The following is a 20,932-nucleotide window of genomic DNA, read 5'->3' as shown; positions in this document are numbered from 1 at the left end:
TTTAAGGAAGTTCATGACAGTTGTCATTTATAATCCCATGTAGACATAATTATTAACTGTTTGTCATAAGCTGTAATTGTTTTCATAAGATTTCAATAAGACAGAGTAAATGTGTGCAGTTGTTTGGACACAGGACTCAACTGTTAGGCCTTTTTCTGTAACACTTGCTCTTTCCAGTCTTAAACTCCTTCATGCTCATGGACATCATGGACATATAATGATCTCCATGAAAGGGATAATCATTCATAACATAACTACTACTGACAAATGGCATTCAGTTTGCCCATTTGCCATTTTTCAAAGCAGAAGCAGACAGTGTCCCAGACAAGATAATACATTATGTGGACCACACATTTCCTGGAGAGGATTTATAACCACTTTCCATTGGAATTTACACAGAAAGCATGTGTCTATGTGCATCTCCTCGGGATACTGAGCTGAGCCTCCAAAAGAAGGTCTAATATTTATTATCTTTCTGCTATTCACATATTGTCCTGGAAAACCTCAAATGCAGGTTAAGTCACTGTTTAACCACGAGAGAGCGGCCAACCTACAGTATCTTTGCTCTCTTGTTTTTAATCCTGTGAACCGCATTTACTCTAAAATCAGCATTTAAGTAGCAAATCATTAAAAATGTCTTTTTAGCATCTTAATAGGTTCCACATGGACAAATGCAAGGAGAATATAGGCTTACAGTGTGTTTATTCTTTAGCAAAAATATAAACTCCTTAATCCACAACAGGCAGGCAAGTCCAAACATATATATCTGATTTTCAAGGCGTGGGGTACATAAGTAAATGCCATTTGGTCCTCATTAAGTCTAAAAGCAACAACACATTTATGTTCCAAAGTAAATTTACTTGCAGATGTCCCCAGCAGCAAGATATTCAAAAGCAGCAAAAATGTGGGAAATACCCATAATGCAACACACAGTTAATATCAGATTGTCTACATACATGAAAAAGCACATCATCCATCCCTTTTTATGCATACATATGCTGTTTTAAGATATTTTAACACTGTGCAAAGATTTCTGTGAGTATTTTTTTCATACTTTTTGCCACTGAAGACAGAAGAACTCTTGAATAAATACAAACAAATATAAACAAGTGCCTCACATAATATCAGAAGCATTTTTCTAAATGCTTCGATTTTATTTTGAAGTTTAATCTCTTAAATGCATTTGTGCAGACAAACCCACAGAGCAGATGTGACTCTTTCCATGCTCTTTTGTCAACCACAGTATCTGTTCAGGCGTCGTGATGTGTTTGCGGGTGTGCGTGCATGTGCGTGCTGCATCTAGGTCCTCTTTAAGCAGAGGGGGTTCATCCTCCAGCAGTGACAGATGGTGTTGAAGAGTCGACAGCGGCAGGAGGCGCAGGGGTCGCAGCACAGCATGTGAGGGGAGCAGCTTTCCATCAAGCGTCCGCAGCGACGTGCAGGAGTTACGAGGTTCGACTTGTGCTTCTAAAACAATCCCAACAGAGACAGAATATGTGGAAAAAGCACCAGTCAGTGGAAGAAGTGGAAAAGTCATTTAAATACATGTGAACTATTTGACTCACGACTCATGGCAAACAAAGCGTTTTAGTGTTGTTCAGTGTTGTTTTGGTTTTACAGCCAGTAACTTCACTGTTATTACTAAACCATTTTTTTAATCTACAAATAATTTCTCATGCTGTAATTCATTCATAAGTGTCCTCTTTCTACAGTTTTCTTAATATCAGGTCCTTTACATACCTGATTTATAATTATGTGGCACAAAAAACTGTGAAAGTCATGTGACTCAATCCAAGTCTTATAAGACAAAAAGCAAAAAAAAAAAACTAACGCCGGTTGATACACTTTCCACAACCACTAGAGCAAAGTTGTTGAACTGTCCACCCTTTTCTCCAGCCTCTAACCCCACCCAAAAAAAAAAACAATTTTATCCATCCATAAAAACCACACATTTTTTTCCAGTTCATTTAAACCAAGTAGAAATAAGACTTCTGAGCCCTCGTTACACTACATCAACAACGTGGTATTCCTGATGGGTAGCTCCAAAAAACAATGTCTACTTCTTCCACTAAACCGCGTTTTTTGTGGTCGTCTAATTAATCTACAAAAATGTCAAAACAGACAATGAAACCAGGACTTAAACTTCAAGTGACTCATTGACAGCTGGGATAAGCTCAACACAGAAAAATTATTATCCATCCATCCATCCATCCATCCATCCATCTTCATCCGCTTTATCCGAGGCCGGGTCGCGGGGGCAGCAGTCTAAGCAGAGAAGCCCAGACCGCCCTCTCCCCAGCCACCTCCTCCAGCTTATCCGGGGGAACACCAAGGCGTTCCCAGGCCAGCCGAGAGATATAATCTCTCCAGCGTGTCCTGGGTCTGCCCCGGGGCCTCCTCCCGGTGGGACATGCCCGGAACACCTCACCCAGGAGGCGCCCAGGAGGCATCCTTGTCAGATGCCCGAACCACCTCAACTGGCTCCTTTTGATGTGGAGGAGCAGCGGCTCTACTCTGAGCCCCTCCCGGATGGCCGAACTTCTCACCCTATCTCTAAGGGAGAGGCCAGCCACCCTTCGGAGGAAGCTCATTTCTGCCGCTTGTATCCGCGATCTCGTTCTTTCGGTCACTACCCACAGCTCGTGGCCATAGCTGAGGGTAGGGACGTAGGTCGACTGGTAAATTGAGAGCTTCGCTTTTACACTCAGCTCCCTCTTCACCACGACGGACCGGTGCAGCGTCCGCATCACTGCAGCCGCAGCACCAATCCGTCTGTCGATCTCCGGCTCCCTTCTCCCATCACTCGCGAACAAGACCCCGAGATACTTGAACTCCTCCACTTGGGGCAGGAACTCATCCCCGACCCGGAGTGGGCACTCCACCCTTTTCCGGCTGAGAACCATGGCCTCAGATTTGGAGGTGCTGATCCTCATTCCCGCTGCTTCACACTCGGCTGCGAACCGTTCCAGTGCGAGCTGGAGGCCTTCACCTGATGAAGCCAACAGAACCACATCATCCGCAAAAAGCAGAGATGAGATTCTGAGGCCACCGAAGTGAAGGCCCTCCGCCACTTGGCTGCACCTAGAAATCCTGTCCATAAAAATTATGAACAGAACCGGTGACAAAGGGCAGCCCTGGCAGAGCCCATCGCCAACCGGGAACGAGTCCGACCTATTGCCAGCAATGCGAACCAAACTCTTACAACGGTTGTATAGGGATCAAATGGCCCGTAGCAATGGGCCAGACACCCCATACTCCCGCAACACCTCCCACAGGACACCCCGAGGGACACGGTCGAATGCCTTCTCCAAGTCCACAAAACACATGTAGACTGGTTAGGCAAACTCCCATGCACCCTCAAGTATCCTTGAGAGGATAAAGAGCTGGTCCAGTGTTCCGCGACCAGGACGAAAACCGCATTGTTCCTCCTGTATCCGAGGTTTGACTAGCGGACGAACTCTCCTTTCCAGCCTCCTTTCCCAGGGAGGCTGAGGAGTGTGATCCCCCTGTAGTTGGAACACACCCTCTGGTCTCCCTTCTTAAAGATGGGGACCACCACCCCGGTCTGCCAGTCCAGGGGTACTGCCCCTGATCTCCACGCAACATTGTAGAGGCGTGTCAACCAGGACAGCCCTACAACGTCCAGAGCCTTCAGGAACTCGGGGCGGACCTCATCAACACCAGGGGCTCTGCCACCAAGGAGTTGTTTAACTGCCTCAGTGACCTCGCCCCCGGAAATTGGCGGGTCATTCCCCTCATCGCCAGACTCTGCTTCCTCCTCGGAAGACGTGTCAGTGGGATTAAGGAGGTCCTCGAAGTATTCCTTCCACCGCCTGACAATTTTCTCAGTCGACGTCAGCAGCGCTCCGCCAGCACTATACACAGTGCAGGTAGAGCACCGCTTTCCCCTCCTGAGACGCATGACGGTTTGCCAGAATCTCTTCGAGGCAGTCCGAAAGTCTTTTTCCATGGCCTCTCCGAACTCCTCCCACACCCGAGTTTTTGCTTCAGCCACTGCCCGAGCCGCATTCCGCTTGGCCTGTCGATACCTGTCGGCTGCCTCCGGAGTCCCACAGGCTAACCAAGCCCGATAGGACTCCTACTTCAGCCTGGTGGCTCCCTTCACCTCTGGTGTCCACCATTTGGTTCGGGGGTTACCACCACGGCAGGCACCAACCACCTTGCGGCCGCAGCTCAATGCAGCAGCGTCGGCAATGGAGACGCTGAACATGGTCCATTCGGACTCAATGTCCCCAGTCTCCCTCGGAATGCTGTTGAAGCTCTGCCGGAGGTGTGCGTTGAAGATCTCGCGGACTGGGGCCTCTGCTAGACGTTCCCAGCACACCCTCACTACACGTTTAGGTGCACCGGGTCTGTCCAGCATCCTCCCCCGCCACCTGATCCAACTCACCACCAGGTGGTGATCAGTTGACAGCTCAGCCCCTCTCTTTACCCGAGTGTCCAGAACATATGGTCGCAGGTCTGGTGATACGATTACAAAATCGATCATCGACCTGCGGCCTAGAGCGTCCTGGTGCCACGTGCACTTATGGACACTCTTATGTTCGAACAAGGTGTTCGTTATGGCCAAACTGTGATTTGCACAGAAGTCCAATAACATAACGGATTAAGATCAGGGAGGCCGTTCCTCCCAATCACGCCCCTCCAGGTCTCGCTGTTGTTACCCACGTGAGCAGGGAACAAACCCTCTCATCCACCGGGAAAAACCCCAACGTACCGGCAGCAAGCCGAGGGGATATTAGAATACCCACCCCAGCCCGCCGCCTCTCACCAGGGGCAACTCCAGACTGAGACAGAGTCCAGCCCCTCTCCAGGAGACTGGTTCCAGAGCCCAAGCCATGCGTAGAGGTGAGCCCAACTATATCTAGCCTGTACCTCTCAACCTCACGCACTAAGTCAGGCTCCTTCCCCACCAGAGAGGTGACGTTCCATGTCCCTATTGCCAGTCTTGGCAGCCGGGGATCAGTCCGCCAGGGCCTCCGCTCCTGGCCGCCACCCGGCACACAATGCACCTGACCCCTATGGCGCCTCCTGCGGGTGGTGGGCCTGCGGGAGGATGGGCCCATGTCTCCTCTTCAGGCTGTGCCCGGCCGGGCCCCATGGACTAAGGCCCGGCCACCACACGCTCGCCCTTGGGCACCCTCCCCGGGCCTGGCTCCAGGGCGGGGCCCCGGTAACCCTATCCCGGGCAGGGTAAACTGTTCCCTCGATGTTCTCTTCATAAGGGTCTTCTGAATCGCTCTTTGTCTGGTCCCTCACCCAGGACCAATTTGCCATGGGAGACCCTACCAGGGGGCAAAAGCCCCCAGACAACATAGCCCCTGGGATCCCTGGGACACACAAACCCCTCCACCACGATAAGGTAGCGATAGAAAAATTATTATGAATGAATCAAAACTTTTGTGTTAATAAACGTAAATGTGACACATGCGAGTCATTTGGTTACCATTGATGGGAAGTTTCTCCGTTTCTTTTTCATCTGGTTTGGAACTCCACGAACACAAACGTATTTAATCAGTTGGTAAATTTCATCTGAGTTTCCTGATCTTTCTCTCATCATCCTCTTACACAGACAATTCCTCCTCTGCCTTTCTTGTCGCCATCAATTGTTGGTGTCAGTCTCTATCTCACTGTCCTGCTCGCGTACCTGTGAGCTAACTTTCATGCTAAAACACAGTCTCAAGAGCTAAAACAGTCAAAAGCTAAAAGTTAAGTTAGGCCGATGTGAAAACACTGATCTGAGCACATTTCAAACTTTGCATAGATAATTGTTTGGTTTCACTGGATGTTTTCTGCATGGAGTTTTTAAAAGATAGCTTGAAGATTGATTTGCTTGTATTGTTTTAACAAAAGGGCGTATGGTTTCAAGAAATATATATAAAAACTATAACAAATGAGTTCACGACACTGAGAATTTAGTTCAGAGGGCAGGATTTAGGTCACACTCTGAATTTTTATCATCACTGTTAAATCATTGTGATGGGTTACGTTTTCATTGGTGGGAAATTTGATCCTTGTGGAAAACTAGGTTGAGTTGCTGTCACCACATTTTGCTGCTTGTCACATGTGTTCACTGTTGTCTGGCATTTTCCTGCCAATGGAAATCAAGCAAGAAATTTTCAAATCCAATAAACAGGGTTATAAATTCACCTCACAATAAAAAATTGCCTGACAAATTGAAAAAGGCATTTTCAGGAACATCTTTACAAAGACTAAAGGCATGTCACTGAAACATGTCAGCAGCTACCTCTGAATACTTTTAAAAGGAGCAATTTTACACAGCGTTACTACTAAATCAGTGAGTTTATGACAAATAGATTCGACAGTAAAAACTTACAGGACTGACACTTTGGCGTGGCGGAGAAATCTTTTGTCTTGCAAACAGCCGTCTGTTCTTCGCTTGGCTCCAAACTGGGAATGGAAATAAAAGGATAGTCAAAAGATCAATTCAGTGTTTCAACAATGCAGCCCCTTGTGCACAATACATGATTAGAAATTGTAAATATGTACAGTAGTAAATATTTGAGGTCTATAAATACTACAAGAATCGTCCCTTAGATAATGAGGGCCAGGATCTCCTCTTGGAGTGAGCGTCTGGGCACCAGCCATGATTAACCAACAGCGAGAGCAGAGTTGAAGCCACGCAGGAGGGGGAGGGGTTAAAGCTGACAGCTGGCAAAGTCGGAGAACTTGGAGCACAGGCTTGTTTTACAGTAATTGGGGTCCAGAGCAGGAAATTTATACGATATGCATATTTTTCCTCAAAACAAGCCAAAGCAAACCCAGCTTTGCTGACTATAAAATGTGGGCATCCTTATTTGCATGGATGCAAGAAAAAAAGGTTATTTTCACTAATGTTTTTTTATATGCATCATTAAGTAAATACTAAAAAGGGTTTTCGATACTTGTTAAAAAAGGATTTAGAAGTCTGCTCATTTGTTGTCTTTGAGATCGCCATCATCTTTTCTTTCTGGATCATCATATTATCTAGTAGGAGGAAAGATTTATGACTGATCAGCTGGACATCTACAACTCCTTTTTCTCATTCTTGTTGGATAATTTTGAGATCCAGAGCAACAGCCAGCCTTTATTTTCTCAAACAGAAAAAAAAAAAATGGCTAACATTACAGGACTTGCATGGTCTGCCAACCAAAGGGTTAGATATGAATCTTCTAGCAGAGCAACTCTTGGCTCATGCATATAAGTCTGCACAACTTCATACTAATATAACAGGTGTATTTCTAGCTATACTAACAGCATGTTTAAAATGATGTATTAGAGGCTGTCAGCTCCAATTTCACAACTACATGTCATGGAAAGAAATTTAGTGATAATCAGGGAATATTCCAAAGCCTAAAGGTGGATCCTGGGGTGGTGGAGGGGGTCAAATCAGCAGGCGGCCAATCACAGAAGCTGCAGCACTGCTATGATAAAGAGATAAAGGACGAGGTGGGAAATTTTGACGCTTAAACATATCACCAAACTGGGAGGATGTGAGCCAACACACAGGTTTCACTCCATTGGAGTTTCGTGTTTCGGTCATGTGATGATGCCTGAGCTATTTCCCTGAAAGCAAGAGAAAACACCATGATCCAAGGAAAACTTGGATGGACGTCAGGTGAGACATTTTTGGAAAGTAAGTGCATGCTATTTGTCTTCTGAAATTTTAGGGTTTTTTCTTGTTTACTGGTGAGCAGGGGAGTTTCTGTCAATCATGACGGTTTTTTTCGTCTTGGCCGTGAAGCAAGAGAACATTTTTACACATTTAGAGCTAAATCATTTGTTTTGCTTTATACTTGTAAGAAGTCCAGTCAAAACAGCACAGCAGGTTTCTTTTCTTCCTCCAAATTATTTTACCATGCCTAGCCTATGGACATAAAGAGATGCTTGCTTTAAAGCGTGTTGGTATGTGATATGCATCCAAGACACTGAGGTGTTTTGTTTTGGGGGGTTTTTCACAGACAGAGATGGCAGCAAAGGTAGCCAACTTTCCACTGGAAATGAGAATTATTTGACTCTACATCTCCTCTCAGCCAGCCTGGACATTCTTTTGATCATAATCGAAACAACGTTTTCAAACCACTCACCTCGCATACTGGCACTAGCAACACGCTCACCCTCCCATACTGGATGCTGCACAAGTTCAACAAATCAAAAAGCCTCTCTTTTGGCTATGACTTCTTTCCTTCTGCCCCGTGACTGATAGCTGCTGCACCTTTTCTTACCTTCCAGCACAACAACTTGGGGCGATTTTTTTTTTTTGACCAGATGTTTAGACTATACCGGTCACATTGGTGGAAAACACCCACCTTCATACATCTCGGTAAAGTTTCTTGTGTCTCCTGCTGTTCCCGAGGTTCTCATGTGCACCCTGATCTTATCTTTATTTGACTACACTATCTGAAATTGTCTTGTCCCCCATCAATCTTCTGCAGGAAAATATGATGAAGCTCTCATCTCCCATGTCCTCTCTGTGCTTACATTTGAAATGTTTCCCTCACATGAAAATCAGATGGTCGGTTTTCCTTGTAGCTCAATCATATTTAGTTCACTTTTCCACCGTCTTTTAAATGTTAATAGTGGAGCAATTGGCTGCTAAAGCCAAGTGTTTTCCCCACTTGACTATAAGATATCCACACACTGAATGATCACATTTGTAAATGTAGTTTAGACTGTGAATATAAGGTGATATTACTTCATAAGGTGATGCTGTGTTGGTGTAGCATCTGTTGTAGCTCCGTTTAAAAGCAAGAATTCTAAATCCAGCTGTAAACACTTTCAACTGTACCACAATCATTTTGAGGTTAGGGGCCCTAAATATGCATTTTTCTATTAACAATACATGCAAACAGGAAACTTTCAGCTGCTCCCAAATGGAAATATGAATTTTTTACATTTGATTTGGCAGAAACTTCACACCAGACCTTCCTCACATAGTCATTCATCTGGGCTTGACACCAACACAAGGAGTACACAAGCTTAAAAGGCTGCATTTGCATCACCTCGCAGGATCAAAATGGGGAAATGCGTTAACCACTAGACTATGAGACCACAATGCACAATGCACACAAACACTGTGGTTGAACTCATTACATGCTACCAGCATACGCTGCCACTCCAGAGCTGTTTCGCAAAGAAAAAGGTTAGCATTAAACCATCTATTGCTGTAAATGATTACTGGAACCATTAATCATCATTTTATATATATGTATAAATATTCAGCCCATTCTCCAGTGTTCCAGCTGCAAGCTCTTATCATGCTGGGACATCAGAGGGAAGAAATACTGTCTTTAAAAAGAAATAAATAGCTATGATTTAAATGTGGCTCTGCTGTTTGGTATCTGGTTTTCCTCTGAAAATCATCAGAATTGTTTTATTCTAAGAAAAAAGGCGAAAGGTGTTCTACTCCTTTCACATCACCCGAGCAAACTGGCTCTTAAAGGCATCGTAGAGGTGTCTGAGGCTCTGACGTAACTGCCCTCTCACACACTTACAAACTGGCTTCTTCAGCTCGGTTTTCTATTCTGGACGTAGAGGCTGCACTGTTCTACACACCACTGTGTCAGAACTGTTATGGTTTCATTTAGTTCATTTTATTAATCCGCCCCGTGAAACTTCAACAGCTCTCCACCAGCATGACTGGATAATGTTCTTTCACATGATCAGCTCACCTAATAAACATAATATACTTGCAAGGAACACTACGTGGAACTCTGCAGGGATGCTTCTTGAACATCACAACTCATAATTAATGTCTCCAATAATAATTCACAGACATTTAAAACACTTGAGCTCACTTTGTTGTTGCATTACAATGAAGAAAGCAACGGCAGCTTCTTGAAGAGCAGAATACAATTATTGTTTATATTCTCAAGTTATATTGAAAATGTGCATAAAAAACTATTTTTTGAGTATATTACGGATGAGCTCGTCTCTACAGACAGACGCCAGACTTAGACAAACCTGGTGGACATCGTTTGTCATTTAATGCCCAAACCTCAGAATTAATCTCAGATCATTTCATCTTTATTTTAATTTGGTTGCAATGCTTTTTTAAATTTGAAAACACAATGATAAATGTAAACATTTTAACAAATATGTGACATACCCCCCCCCCCAGCCCCCCTAACCATTGTAAACCAATGCTGTGCATTAACAATGCTAAAATAAATCCTGCTGTTATCAAAGCTTTAACGTGTGTGCTGCCTGGACTGGGAGTTCATTAAGTTCTACTATTTTCTGGTCGTAAAGGAGATCCCTCCTCTCAGATGAATTTAGTTATGTAATTATTTGTTTAGTCATTGTTTTTTTTAATGATTTTATTAGTCTGCTTAGAATAATGCATCTGTTTATAATAAGTGCTCAGTCCTCAGACACACAGACCCACACCACTCTGTGTCAGCTACATGGATTATTTATCCAGCACTGTAAGCAGCGGCATTTTCGGTGAGGCTCCAGCCTTCAACCTCACGACACTTTTTAATAATAATAATAAGCATAAATAAATAAAAACTGCATCAAATCAGGTCTGTGCTCATCGATCCTTACCTGTTACATTCTCCCTTTTCCGCACATCCTTCTTGGTGTCCTCTGCCCAGGACAGCGGCAAGGCAACCAGGACGAAGCACAACAAGTGTTTGCCGGTGATCTTCCTCATGATGATGATGATGATGAGATCTGTTGATGACACGGCGCAAAAACAACAACAACAAAACAAAAAACCAATCAGTCTAACGTTTAGAAGATCAATATCGGACTTTAAGGGGCTAAAGGTGGAGAAATCTGTGAGTGACGTACGCCTTGGCTGGTTAGTTCCCTCAGGTTTCTCTCTGGCTGTGAGAGAGGAGGTGGGCTACACGCGACCGCGAACGAGGACTGAAACACGCACTCGCGGCGTGATGGGCTCGAGGCACGGCAGAAGCTGGTTGAAGACCAGTCAGTCCACACTGAGAAATTACGCGAGAAATTACTAAATTGAAAAAGACAGGGGCGGATTTATTGGTCTTGTGGAGCCCCAAGGCAACCCCCCGCCCCTCCCCTCCCCACCACCACCACTAAATAGGCTATGATCTTCACAGGTGTATTTTCTCACCTAGACACAGACTTTGAGCAGACATTGTTGAAATACAACAGATAACAAGAAACTACACTTGCTTTGTGGTATTGCCAACCGCTGCACAGTTCATACAAAGAATCAAACATAAAGGAATATTTAGCTTTGCATGATTATGCTGGCGCAAAACAAACCCAATTTTGCAATCTGCACTTATGTAACTCTTGTGAAACTGCACAAATGTAACAACTGACCATGAAAAATGAGAGGAAATGATTTCTTGGAGTGTTCGGGAATGTAAAAAGATCCGCGGGGAATTCCACGAGGAACAGATGTACAGTATAAGGCCAATTATCAGCCCTTTAACCTTGTCCTCACGGCTTTCCTCGCTTATGAATGCTTGTGAAAAGAAAAACAAGTTTTAAAAATACAATTTTTTTATTTTTAAGTGAATTTTATGTCTATTTTGACACATTTATGATGTTTTTATTCAGTATAACAGAAACCTTTTCTTTTTAAATGCTAATTAAAAAAATTTTATTTGTGCCTTAGAGGAGAACTTTGGACTGCAGGAGTGCAAATTCTCCAATGCAGTTGTATTATAGCCTCACTCACTCCTGCACAGCTGCTTTGTGTGCAGCTGCTGGCCTGCATTCAAACAGAAGCCTATAAGCGGTGGGTGGACTCGGGGTCCTTACATCAATGGGGTGAAATTGTTGCATTTACAATACTCTGGGTGGACGGGAATTGCTGGATTATGTGGACATATAAATATATATATGTATACATATTTTGGCTCACCATCACAGAGAGTGCTCCCTGCATCTGTGGTTTTCACTGGAAACAGTGGAATATTCTTAGTGTATGCCGTGCCACCTCAGTATGGTTTCCTCATGTGCTCTTTGTTAAAAGTGTTGATATTCCATTAGAGAAACCTGCAAATTTTAACAGGCAGCACCGCATAATATTAAAGAATGGTGTAGAATTTGTTTTTTTATTCAATGGAGCCCCTGCTTTTCTGTTGGCATTGCAGAAATATTCACTAAACATTAGCATCTGCAAGGCAAGAACAACAGCTTTTTTTAAAAAAAACCACACTAGTGATGCTGGATTTCAAACTTGGTTGAGGGGACAATTGCCCTGAGGGCCCCACATCCTGTGGTTTTCATGTGTTACTGTTAGTTTGTGGTAAGTGGAGGATTTATTTTTTTTATTATGTTTGTGTGAGTGGAATAAAAACTGAGAAGAACTTCAAAGAGGCCCTGCTTTTGCACCTAATCCCTTGGCCCAGAGGCAACCTGTGTCAAAAACAATTTTTGAAACATTTATTCTTTGAGATTAAGTCGTGCTTTCTGGGAACATATTTCTAAATAGTTTTGCTTAATCAAATTACCTGAAGCTAACACAGCAAACCAGGAGCATGGTGGGCTTCCAAAACACAAAAACTCCTGGTCTTGGGGTCTTTTGGCAAAATATGCCATGTCTAGTAACTTAAAGGCACATTAGGATTTACCCAAATAATAAAAAGAGTGTGGGAACATAAACACGGGTCAGCAGCGGCCCACCTCATTGGGATTCTCACATAAAACCTTAGAGTCCAACTCATTTCTGAACTGCTGGAAGAAAAAAATATACCCATATATCAGAAGTCAGAAAGCAGATTGAAAACCTCTCCAGTACAGCTGGTCTGTGTCTCATGTATATAATATAAAGAGCCTTTCTGTCCCATCACGTTGACAAATAGCTTTAAGATTAAGATTAAGATCGATATCGATCGAGGCCTGTTTTTAATATGATATGTCCTGGAAATCCTGCAGTAAGTCTTGAACACCAGAACGTTTTTGAGTCATTTGTGATGAAAGTGGTTCAAATGTATAGAGTCAGTCATTTACAAATAGGAGTAATCACAGGGGGAAAGTGAAATTACTCCTTTTTTTTGCATTTCTCATATATGTTTCACTTGTCTTGTTTTTCTTGTGGAGCGTGTGCCAAGTTTTTGATTCTACAAACAGATGTAGCGAGCAATAACCTGAAGTTTAACGTGATGAATGAATCTCTAACATGGTGTTCCATGTTAGAAACATGTCAAATGTGTAAGCTGAGGAAGTTCCCAGATGTCCTTAAACATCTCGGATGAAAGTGCAGATGCCCTTAAACATCTGGGAACTCAGGAGACCATCTGCTGGACTTCTGGCAGAGGAATGCTGTCTGATAGTTGTGTGATAGCTGCACAGCAACTTCTTTACTGTATTTTTCATTTCATGATGCTCCAAATGTTGTCAGTTGGTGAAATATCTGGATTGCAGGCAGCCAGTTCAGCACCTTCTACGGTGAAGTCGTGCTGTTGTAACAGATGCAGTTTAGCGTTGCCTTACTGAAATATGCAAGACCTTCCCTTCTGGATTGGAGCATATGTTGCTCTAAAACCTGCATAAACGTCTCAGCACCGACGGTGCCTTTCCAGATGCGCACACTGCCATTTTCATAGGCACTAATGCACCTCCATACCATCAGAGATAAAGGCTGAGAACATCTGAAATTTCAGATTTCAGTTTTCCAGTTTGCTTCAACCCATTTAAAGGAGCTTTGATAGCGATGTTACCGGATAGTGGTCACATTTGGCTTCTTTGCATTTTAGAGCTTTAACCTGTATTTATGGTTCCTGCTGTGATTTCCATGTCAGAATCATCCCTGTTATTACTGCAGTGCTCTCTGAGGGCCCAAACATCACAGGCATCCAATATTTCGCCCTTGTCCCTTGCACACAGAGATTTCTCCAGATTATCTGAACATTTTGACAATATTATGTGCTGTAGATGAGATTATTGCTGCCTTTACAAATTTACATTGAGGAACATCATTGTGGTAAACTTCTGCACATTTTTACTTCTGAGAAGCTCTGCCTCTCTAAGATGCTCTTTTTATACCCAGTCATGTTACTGACCTGCTGTTAGTTAACTTGCTTAGTTACATAATATTCCTCAACCCAATTCTTTTTAGCAGCACTTACTTTTCAAAATGAGCATTTTTTCATGAAATAGTGAAATATCTCAGTTTAAACATTTAACATGGTTTCTGGTTCTATTGTGAATAAAACATGAGCTTTTGAGATTTAAAAACTGTTGCATTCTGTTTTAATTTACATTTTATACAACAATGTAACTTTTTTAGAAATGGGGTTGTATATAACTCTCAGTGCAAGTGGCCATTTCTTACAAGTGTAATGAGACAGTCAATGCCAAGATTTGATTTGGCTGCTTGTAATGGGCATCTTTAAAAAGAGCGGTCAAAGTGAGCTTCAATTTAACTTTTATTTAAGTCTGGATGAGCTGTTTTCTTGTATATATGCTTTATAATAATATAATGATAATATCTTAAAAATTCAACCTAATGAACTAAATACTAAGAGGAAAAAATAGTCAGGTTCAAAACCTTAGTTTAGACATTTTCTCATTAGTATAACGGTACTTTCAGTCAATCTTTTATTTTCCAAGGAGTCGCCACAGCAAATCAATCCACATAGTGGGTTTAGCACTGGAAGCCTTCCTGAAACAGACCTCAGTGCTTGGAAGGAGCACTGGGAGTACACTAGCTGGTGACTCCCTGATGCTGGGTTCATGTCTTCTCCCAGTTTCCAACCTGTGATCTTTCATGTGCAAGTCACACATGTTAACCACTGCAATGTTAAGTATATAACATTTAACCTGCTGATGGTGGCGAAGGAAAAAGAAGGTCCTGGATACGAATCCACCAGCCGGCTGGGATCTTCCTGTGCAGTTTGAATGCTCTCCTTCTGAATGTGAGCGGGAATAATTGTCTGTGTCTCAGCTGGGATAGGTTCCAGCTCCCCTCCAGCCTTCAATTGGACAAGTGGTTAAGAAATTGATTGACTGATGGATGGATGGTTGGAAATTTTATAGTAATCCATCTCACAGGGACAACGCTCTTAAAACCTAAAACTTAATGTCAGTGCCAGAGAAAGTCTTGGGAGGCCACAAATGCCTGTACGAAACAGTGACCATTGAACCACCACCCTCACACTCCACCGCCTCCCTCCCACGGCCCTGATAACCTTAAGCAAATGGACTGATAATAAACTGTTACATCCTGTGAGGCTGTGGGAGTGTTTGGGTGGGGTGTTTTGCCTGCTCTCCCCGCCTCCTCCTCTCCTGCCACTCCTACCCCCTCTGTCTCTCTCACTCTCCTCTCTCCCCAGGACACAGCTGCCCTTGATTTGCCTCGTTTGCCACCTGAGCCGTGACAGCAATCACCACTGAGGCTACTTAAACTGGGGATGAGCTGTGAGCAGGGTGGTTTTCCCTTGGTGGCTCTACATGGTTTCTTGGTGCTAGGTTTTTGGACAGACAGCCTCCCTCTGGTTAGTGAGTAGACGGGCTTGTGGGCCCAGAGAGTGTCTCTTCTTCGTGGTGAGGAGTTAAGCAGGAAGTGTGGAAAGTGCCTTCCTTTTTTGTTTAGTAGTTTTCTCGTCTTTTGTTGCTGCGAGTGTTTCCTTTGTTTTTTTGGCATTAAAGGTAAAACGGCGTTGCCGGCTCTTTAAGTTAATGTTGTTTGTAAGAGAACTATTTCATGTGTAATAAAGCTATATTATCATAGAAACAACTGTGTGTTTTCCTTTTCGTTCTGTTTCCGGACCCATTTGTTACTGGTCCCCTCACTTGCACGCCTAGACCCCTCCGGAGGGGACGTAACAATGTGGGGGCTCGTCCGGGATATGAATGGAAGGAACGGCAATTGATTATTAGTGAGTTGTTTGCCGGTGGCTTGTTTAGTTGTATTGTATCTGCTGCGCTCTCTCTCCAGTTAGCACAGGGGAGTGTCTAGCTGAGCGTGAGCTCCTCCTTCAGGCACTCATTTTTTATTTTGCCTTTTTTATTTTCGGAGTAATCCCGGGTGGGGATTAGTTCCCTGTCGGGGGTAGGCTAGTCGGTGCTTTGTGCACTTGATGCTTTGCCTTTAAAGTTGCCTCGAGCCTGGTACACTCCCGAAGCTAACTAGGCTAAGATTTTAGTAGGTAGGTCTGGGGAGAGGGTCGGTGGTATTTTTATTTATTGGTTAACCTGTGGCCACACATATTTCCCACCTGTTTTTCATTTGTGTGTTGGAGGTGGTGCTTCTTTGTTGTTATTGTTAGCCTCAGGTAGTTTTTGTTTTGGATCTAATGGCTACCTTTGATATTGCCGTGTTTAAGGAAAACCCTTCGCTTGTCCTGCTGGACGCATGTAGGAAGAGGGATTTGCATGCGGTGGCGTCGTTTTATAGCATTTCTGTCTCCACGGCTTTGCGTAAGGCTGAGCTGAAAGCTGCTCTTGTGTCTGGCTTGGTGGAAAAAGGGATAGTGGCCTTGCCAGTGTCTGCCAGCCCACTTGAGCATGGTGTAGCATCTCAGCCTGTTCCGCAGGTGCCAGCTCAAGCTGTAGGTCCGTCGGTGTCTACACCTGTTGCTCAGGGGCTGCCTGAGGACCCACCCATGACATTGCCTCGCTTTGAACCCCTCTCCGTTGAATCAAGTGTAGGCTCGAAGCAGGATGCTAAGCTCCGTATACGCCTGGCTCGTCTCCAGTTGGAAAAGGAGGAACGTGAGAGGGAGTTCCAGTTAAGGAAGGAGTTGGAGCTTAGGCGTTTAGACGCAGAGCTTGCCAGAGCCAGGGAGGTGGAACTGAAAAAGGTGGAGGTGGAGGCGGAGACAGCTGTTAAGTTGCGGCAGCTGGAACTCCAGCAGGCTTCCCTTCCTCCGACTGCCTCCATTCGCCAGGCAGACACACCGTTTGATGTAGGAAAAAACAGTCGTCTGGTTCCGGTGTTCCGTGACACTGAGGTTGACAGCTACTTTGACTCGTTTGAGCGGATAGCCACAGCTTTGCACTGGCCACGGGATTCGTGGGCAATTTTGCTCCAATGTAAGCTGGCAGGCAAGGCTCAGGAAGTTTGTTCCTCGCTGTCAGCTGAGGACAGCCTGGACTATGATAAGCTGAAAAGTGCTATCCTGCTGGCTTACGAGCTGGTCCCAGAAGCCTATAGGCAGCGTTTCCGGGGGTTGAAAAGGGGACAGGGTCAGTCTTATCTTGATTTTGCCAGGGTAAAAGGAGTTCTTTTCGATCGGTGGTGTGCAGCCTGCAAAGCCACTGACCTGGCTTCGATCCGGGAACTAATGCTCATAGAGGAATTTAAGAACTGCATTGCTGAGCGCATTGCAGTATATATTAATGGGCAAAAGGTGTCCTCACTACAGCAGGCGGCGACATTGGCTGATGAGTTCGCGCTCGTCCACAAAACCAGTGTCAGCAGGTATGACAGACGCGATGCCCCAGTGAAGGCTAGCGAGATGCCAGTTGCACCGCACCCGAGGAGTGAGGTACTTGTGTCCCGTCCCAAGGCAGACCGGAAGTGTTTTTTCTGTTTTAAGTCTGGCCATTTGATCGCAGATTGTGAAGCTTATAAACGGAAACAATCGGTCTCACCTTCACGTAAACCAAAAGGGGTCGGGCTGATTAAAACCATGCCTCCTGGCAGTAGGCCCCCTCCCTGAGACCCCGGATGAGTGTTTTAAGCCCTTCATTTTTAAGGGGACAGTTTCGCTGTCTGGTAAGCCCGAGGACAAGCGTGAAGTGACCATCCTGCGTGATACCGGTGGCTCACAGTCCCTCATGCTAGCCAGTGTGCTTGAATTTGATGAGAAGTCTGACTGTGACGCTAGCATCATTGTGAGAGGTGTTGGGATGAGTTTTGTGCCTGCTCCCCTCCATCGTATTTGGGTACAGAGTGAGCTAGCGAGTGGTTTCTTTTCAGTGGGTGTGCGGCCGTCTTTCCCGATTAATGGGGTGGATTTTATAATGGGAAATGATATCGCGGGTGGGAAAGTTTATCCTACCCCTGAGGTGACCAACAATCCTGTTATAGAGCCGGTGCTAGATGCCCTCAGCCAGCAGCACCCGGATGTGTTCCCGGTGAGCGTTCTGACTCGTTCACGCGCCCAGCAACAAGGTGGGGGGGTTGATTTGTCAGATTCAGTGATTGGCTCAATTCTAGAGAAGGATGTGATGCCCCGTACTGATGAGGGAGATAATGGAGCCTTAGAGTCGGCTCAAAGTGTGGTTGAGCCAGCTCCTGAGTCTGGAGCTCCTTTTCTGCTTACCCGCGAAGCACTTGTGAAGGCTCAGAAAGAAGACCCTTCATTAGTTAAGTGTTTTACCACTGCAGCTCAGGATAAGGGTGGTGAGGGGAGCAAGAAGCAGACATTTTTCGTTTGGGAAGGTTTATTGATGCGCAAGTGGACCCCAAGGCCTGGAGAAGACTGGAGTACAGTGCAGCAGATAGTGGTTCCGACAAGTCTGCGGCGGCATGTACTACAGTTAGCACATGATCATGCATGGTCAGGTCATTTGGGTGTTACTAAAACGTACGACCGTATACTGCAGCATTTCTTTTGGCCGGCAATGAAAGCAGATGTAGTGCAGTTTGTAACACCTGTCACACTTGCCAGCTTGTGGGTAAACCAAACCAGACGGTGCCCCCGCCCCTCTACGTCCTATCCCTGCTGTCGGTGAACCGTTGAGCATATCCTGGTAGACTGTGTTGGCCCCTTACCAAAGACTCGGGCCGGGAATCAATTCCTGTTAACCATAATGTGTGTGTCCACTCGATTTCCCGAGGCAATTCCTCTGCGGAGAATCACAACAGCAAACATTACCAAAGCACTAGTCAAATTCTTTACCACCTTTGGCCTCCCGAAAACTGTGCAGACAGATCAGGGCACCAATTTCATGTCCAGGGATTTCAAACGGACTTTACAGTCCTTTGGGGTTTCTCATTCAGTGTCTAGTGCTTATCACCCAGAGTCACAAGGTGCACTTGAGCGGTGGCATCAAACTCTCAAGGCAATGTTGAGTAAGTATTGCCATGACACAGGAAAAAGCTGGGATGAGGGGGTCCCTTTTGTGTTGTTCGCTATACGTGATGCGAAGCAGGAGTCCTTGGGGTTCAGCCCAGCTACCCTGGTGTTTGGACATGATGTGCGGGGTCCACTAAAGGTGCTGAAGGAGAGTTTTCTCAGTGGTTGTGTGCCTAAAACTAATGTGGTCGAGTTTGTGAAAACTTGCAAGGACAGGTGGCAACGGGCTGCTTTGTTAGCTAAAGAGGCTCTCTGTGTATCCCAGGCAAACATGAAAAGACGATTTGATCAAAAAGCAGTGGAAAGACAGTTTCAGCCTGGGGACAAAGTTCTTGTGTTGTTGCCCGTGCCTAATTCTGCCCTCATGGCTCGTTTCTCAGGCCCCTATGTGATAGCGAGAAAAGTGTCTGACACCAACTATATTCTCAACACCCCAGAACGCAGGAGGAAGACTCGCCTATGCCATGTTAACATGCTGAAACCATACCATGCCAGAGACACCGGCATGACAGAACCATCAGACACCGCTGGGACGGCTGTCCTCAGTTCAGTCCCTGTTACCCTGCTAAGTGTAGAAGTTAAGGGCGATGATGATCTGGGTACCCTTTCTGAGGGACAGCAATGTGGGCGGTTGTCAAATTCTGTTTTTTTAGCTAAGGCCGAGACCCACCTGTCTCATCTTCCTCCGTCCCAGTGTAAGGATGTACTTGGCTTGTTGCGCTCCTATCCGTCTCTCTTTAGTGACGTACCCTCCCGTACCAATGTTTGTGAGCATGACATTGATGTTGGTGACGCAGCCCCAATCAAGCAGCATGCATACCGCTGCCCCATCGCCAAACGTGAGGTGATGAAAAAGGAAGTTGAGTACTTAGTAGAAAACGACTTGGCACAACCTAGCTGTAGCCCCTGGAGCTCCCCGTGTCTACTGACGCCTAAATCTGATGGCACACCCCGTTTCTGCACAGATTATCGGAAAGTAAACGCTGTAACGGTCTCTGACTCGTTTCCGCTTCCTCGTATGGAAGACTGCATCGACAGCATAGGCCCTGCCAAATTCATCACCAAACTCGATCTCCTTAAAGGCTACTGGCAGGTGCCTCTCACTTCCAGAGCTTCACATATTTCTGCATTTGTCACCCCTGACCACTTCATGCAATACACAGTAATGGCCTTTGGCATGAAAAATGCCCCAGCTACCTTTCAGCGTTTGATGCAGTTGGTGTTGGGAGATGTGCCCCAGTGCAATGTGTATCTAGATGATGTAGTGCTATACACAGACACGTGGGCAGATCATATGTCCCTCCTGAGGACAGTGTTTCAGCGGTTAGCCGAGGCCTCGTTGACCCTCAATCTCGCTAAGTGTGAGTTTGGTAAGGCAACAGTCACTTACCTAGGTAAGCAGGTGGGGTTTGGACAGGTCCGCCCGGTGGAGGCGAAAATTACGGCAATCCTGGACTACCCGATTCCAACCACCAGACGGGAACTAAGGCGGTTCCTAGGAATGACTGGATATTACCGGTGTTTCTGTAAAAACTTTTCTGTGGTCGTGACTTCACTAACCAAACTGTGTAGCCCAAAGGTGCCTTTTGAATGGTCAGCTGAGTGCCAGCATGCCTTTGAGTCGGCAAAATCCCTCCTGTGCAGCACCCCTGTCTTGGCGGCTCCTAACTTCTCTCGGCCCTTTAAGCTAGAGGTCGATGCCAGTGCCACCGGAGCCGGGGCAGTTCTACTGCAGGATGATGAGGAGGGTGTGTGCCATCCAGTCTGTTACTTCTCTGCAAAGTTCAAACACCATCAGCTGAACTACTCTACCATAGAGAAAGAAGCCTTAGCTTTGCTTCTAGCTCTGCAGCATTTCGCAGTGTATGTGGGCTCTAGCGCTTCCCCGGTGACAGTGTTCACAGATCACAATCCCCTCGTTTTTCTGAACCGGATGTACAACCACAACC

The 20,932-nt window shown here is 45.3% G+C and overlaps 1 protein-coding gene across 2 annotated transcripts; it reads right to left on the bottom strand.

The window, feature by feature from the left end:
- Nucleotides 1–683: 683 nt before the first annotated feature.
- Nucleotides 684–10,999, bottom strand: asip2b (agouti signaling protein, nonagouti homolog (mouse) 2b). 2 transcript variants are annotated; one of them, XM_005475967.4, is made up of 4 exons: nt 10,819–10,999; nt 10,570–10,698; nt 6,359–6,432; nt 684–1,467 (listed from the first exon to the last, which is right to left on the bottom strand). In XM_005475967.4, the coding sequence occupies exons 2-4, from the start codon at nt 10,676–10,678 to the stop codon at nt 1,300–1,302; spliced, it is 351 nt and encodes a 116-aa protein (XP_005476024.1). In that variant the 5' UTR covers nt 10,679–10,698; nt 10,819–10,999; the 3' UTR covers nt 684–1,299. The 2 variants fall into 2 exon arrangements, with proteins under 2 accessions (XP_005476024.1, NP_001266508.1); NM_001279579.1 differs by lacking the exon at nt 10,819–10,999 and having other exon boundaries at nt 1,300–1,467; nt 10,570–10,678.
- Nucleotides 11,000–20,932: the final 9,933 nt, after the last annotated feature.

Source organism: Oreochromis niloticus, linkage group LG18 (assembly GCF_001858045.2).
Source record: "Oreochromis niloticus isolate F11D_XX linkage group LG18, O_niloticus_UMD_NMBU, whole genome shotgun sequence".
NCBI classification, from domain to species: Eukaryota; Metazoa; Chordata; class Actinopteri; order Cichliformes; family Cichlidae; genus Oreochromis; species Oreochromis niloticus.
Note: the sequence above shows the minus strand (reverse complement) of the source record. Positions and strands in the feature narration are given on the sequence as shown.

Bases quoted from the DNA above. Each gene is read 5' to 3' on its own strand.
- asip2b (XM_005475967.4), bottom strand. From the start codon at position 10,678: ATGAGGAAGATCACCGGCAAACACTTGTTGTGCTTCGTCCTGGTTGCC. The intron at 6,433-10,569 runs GTAAGGATCGAT...TTCCATTCCCAG, and splicing joins GAAAAGGGAGAATGTAACAG to TTTGGAGCCAAGCGAAGAAC. The intron at 1,468-6,358 runs GTAAGTTTTTAC...GGATTGTTTTAG, and splicing joins CACGCCAAAGTGTCAGTCCT to AAGCACAAGTCGAACCTCGT.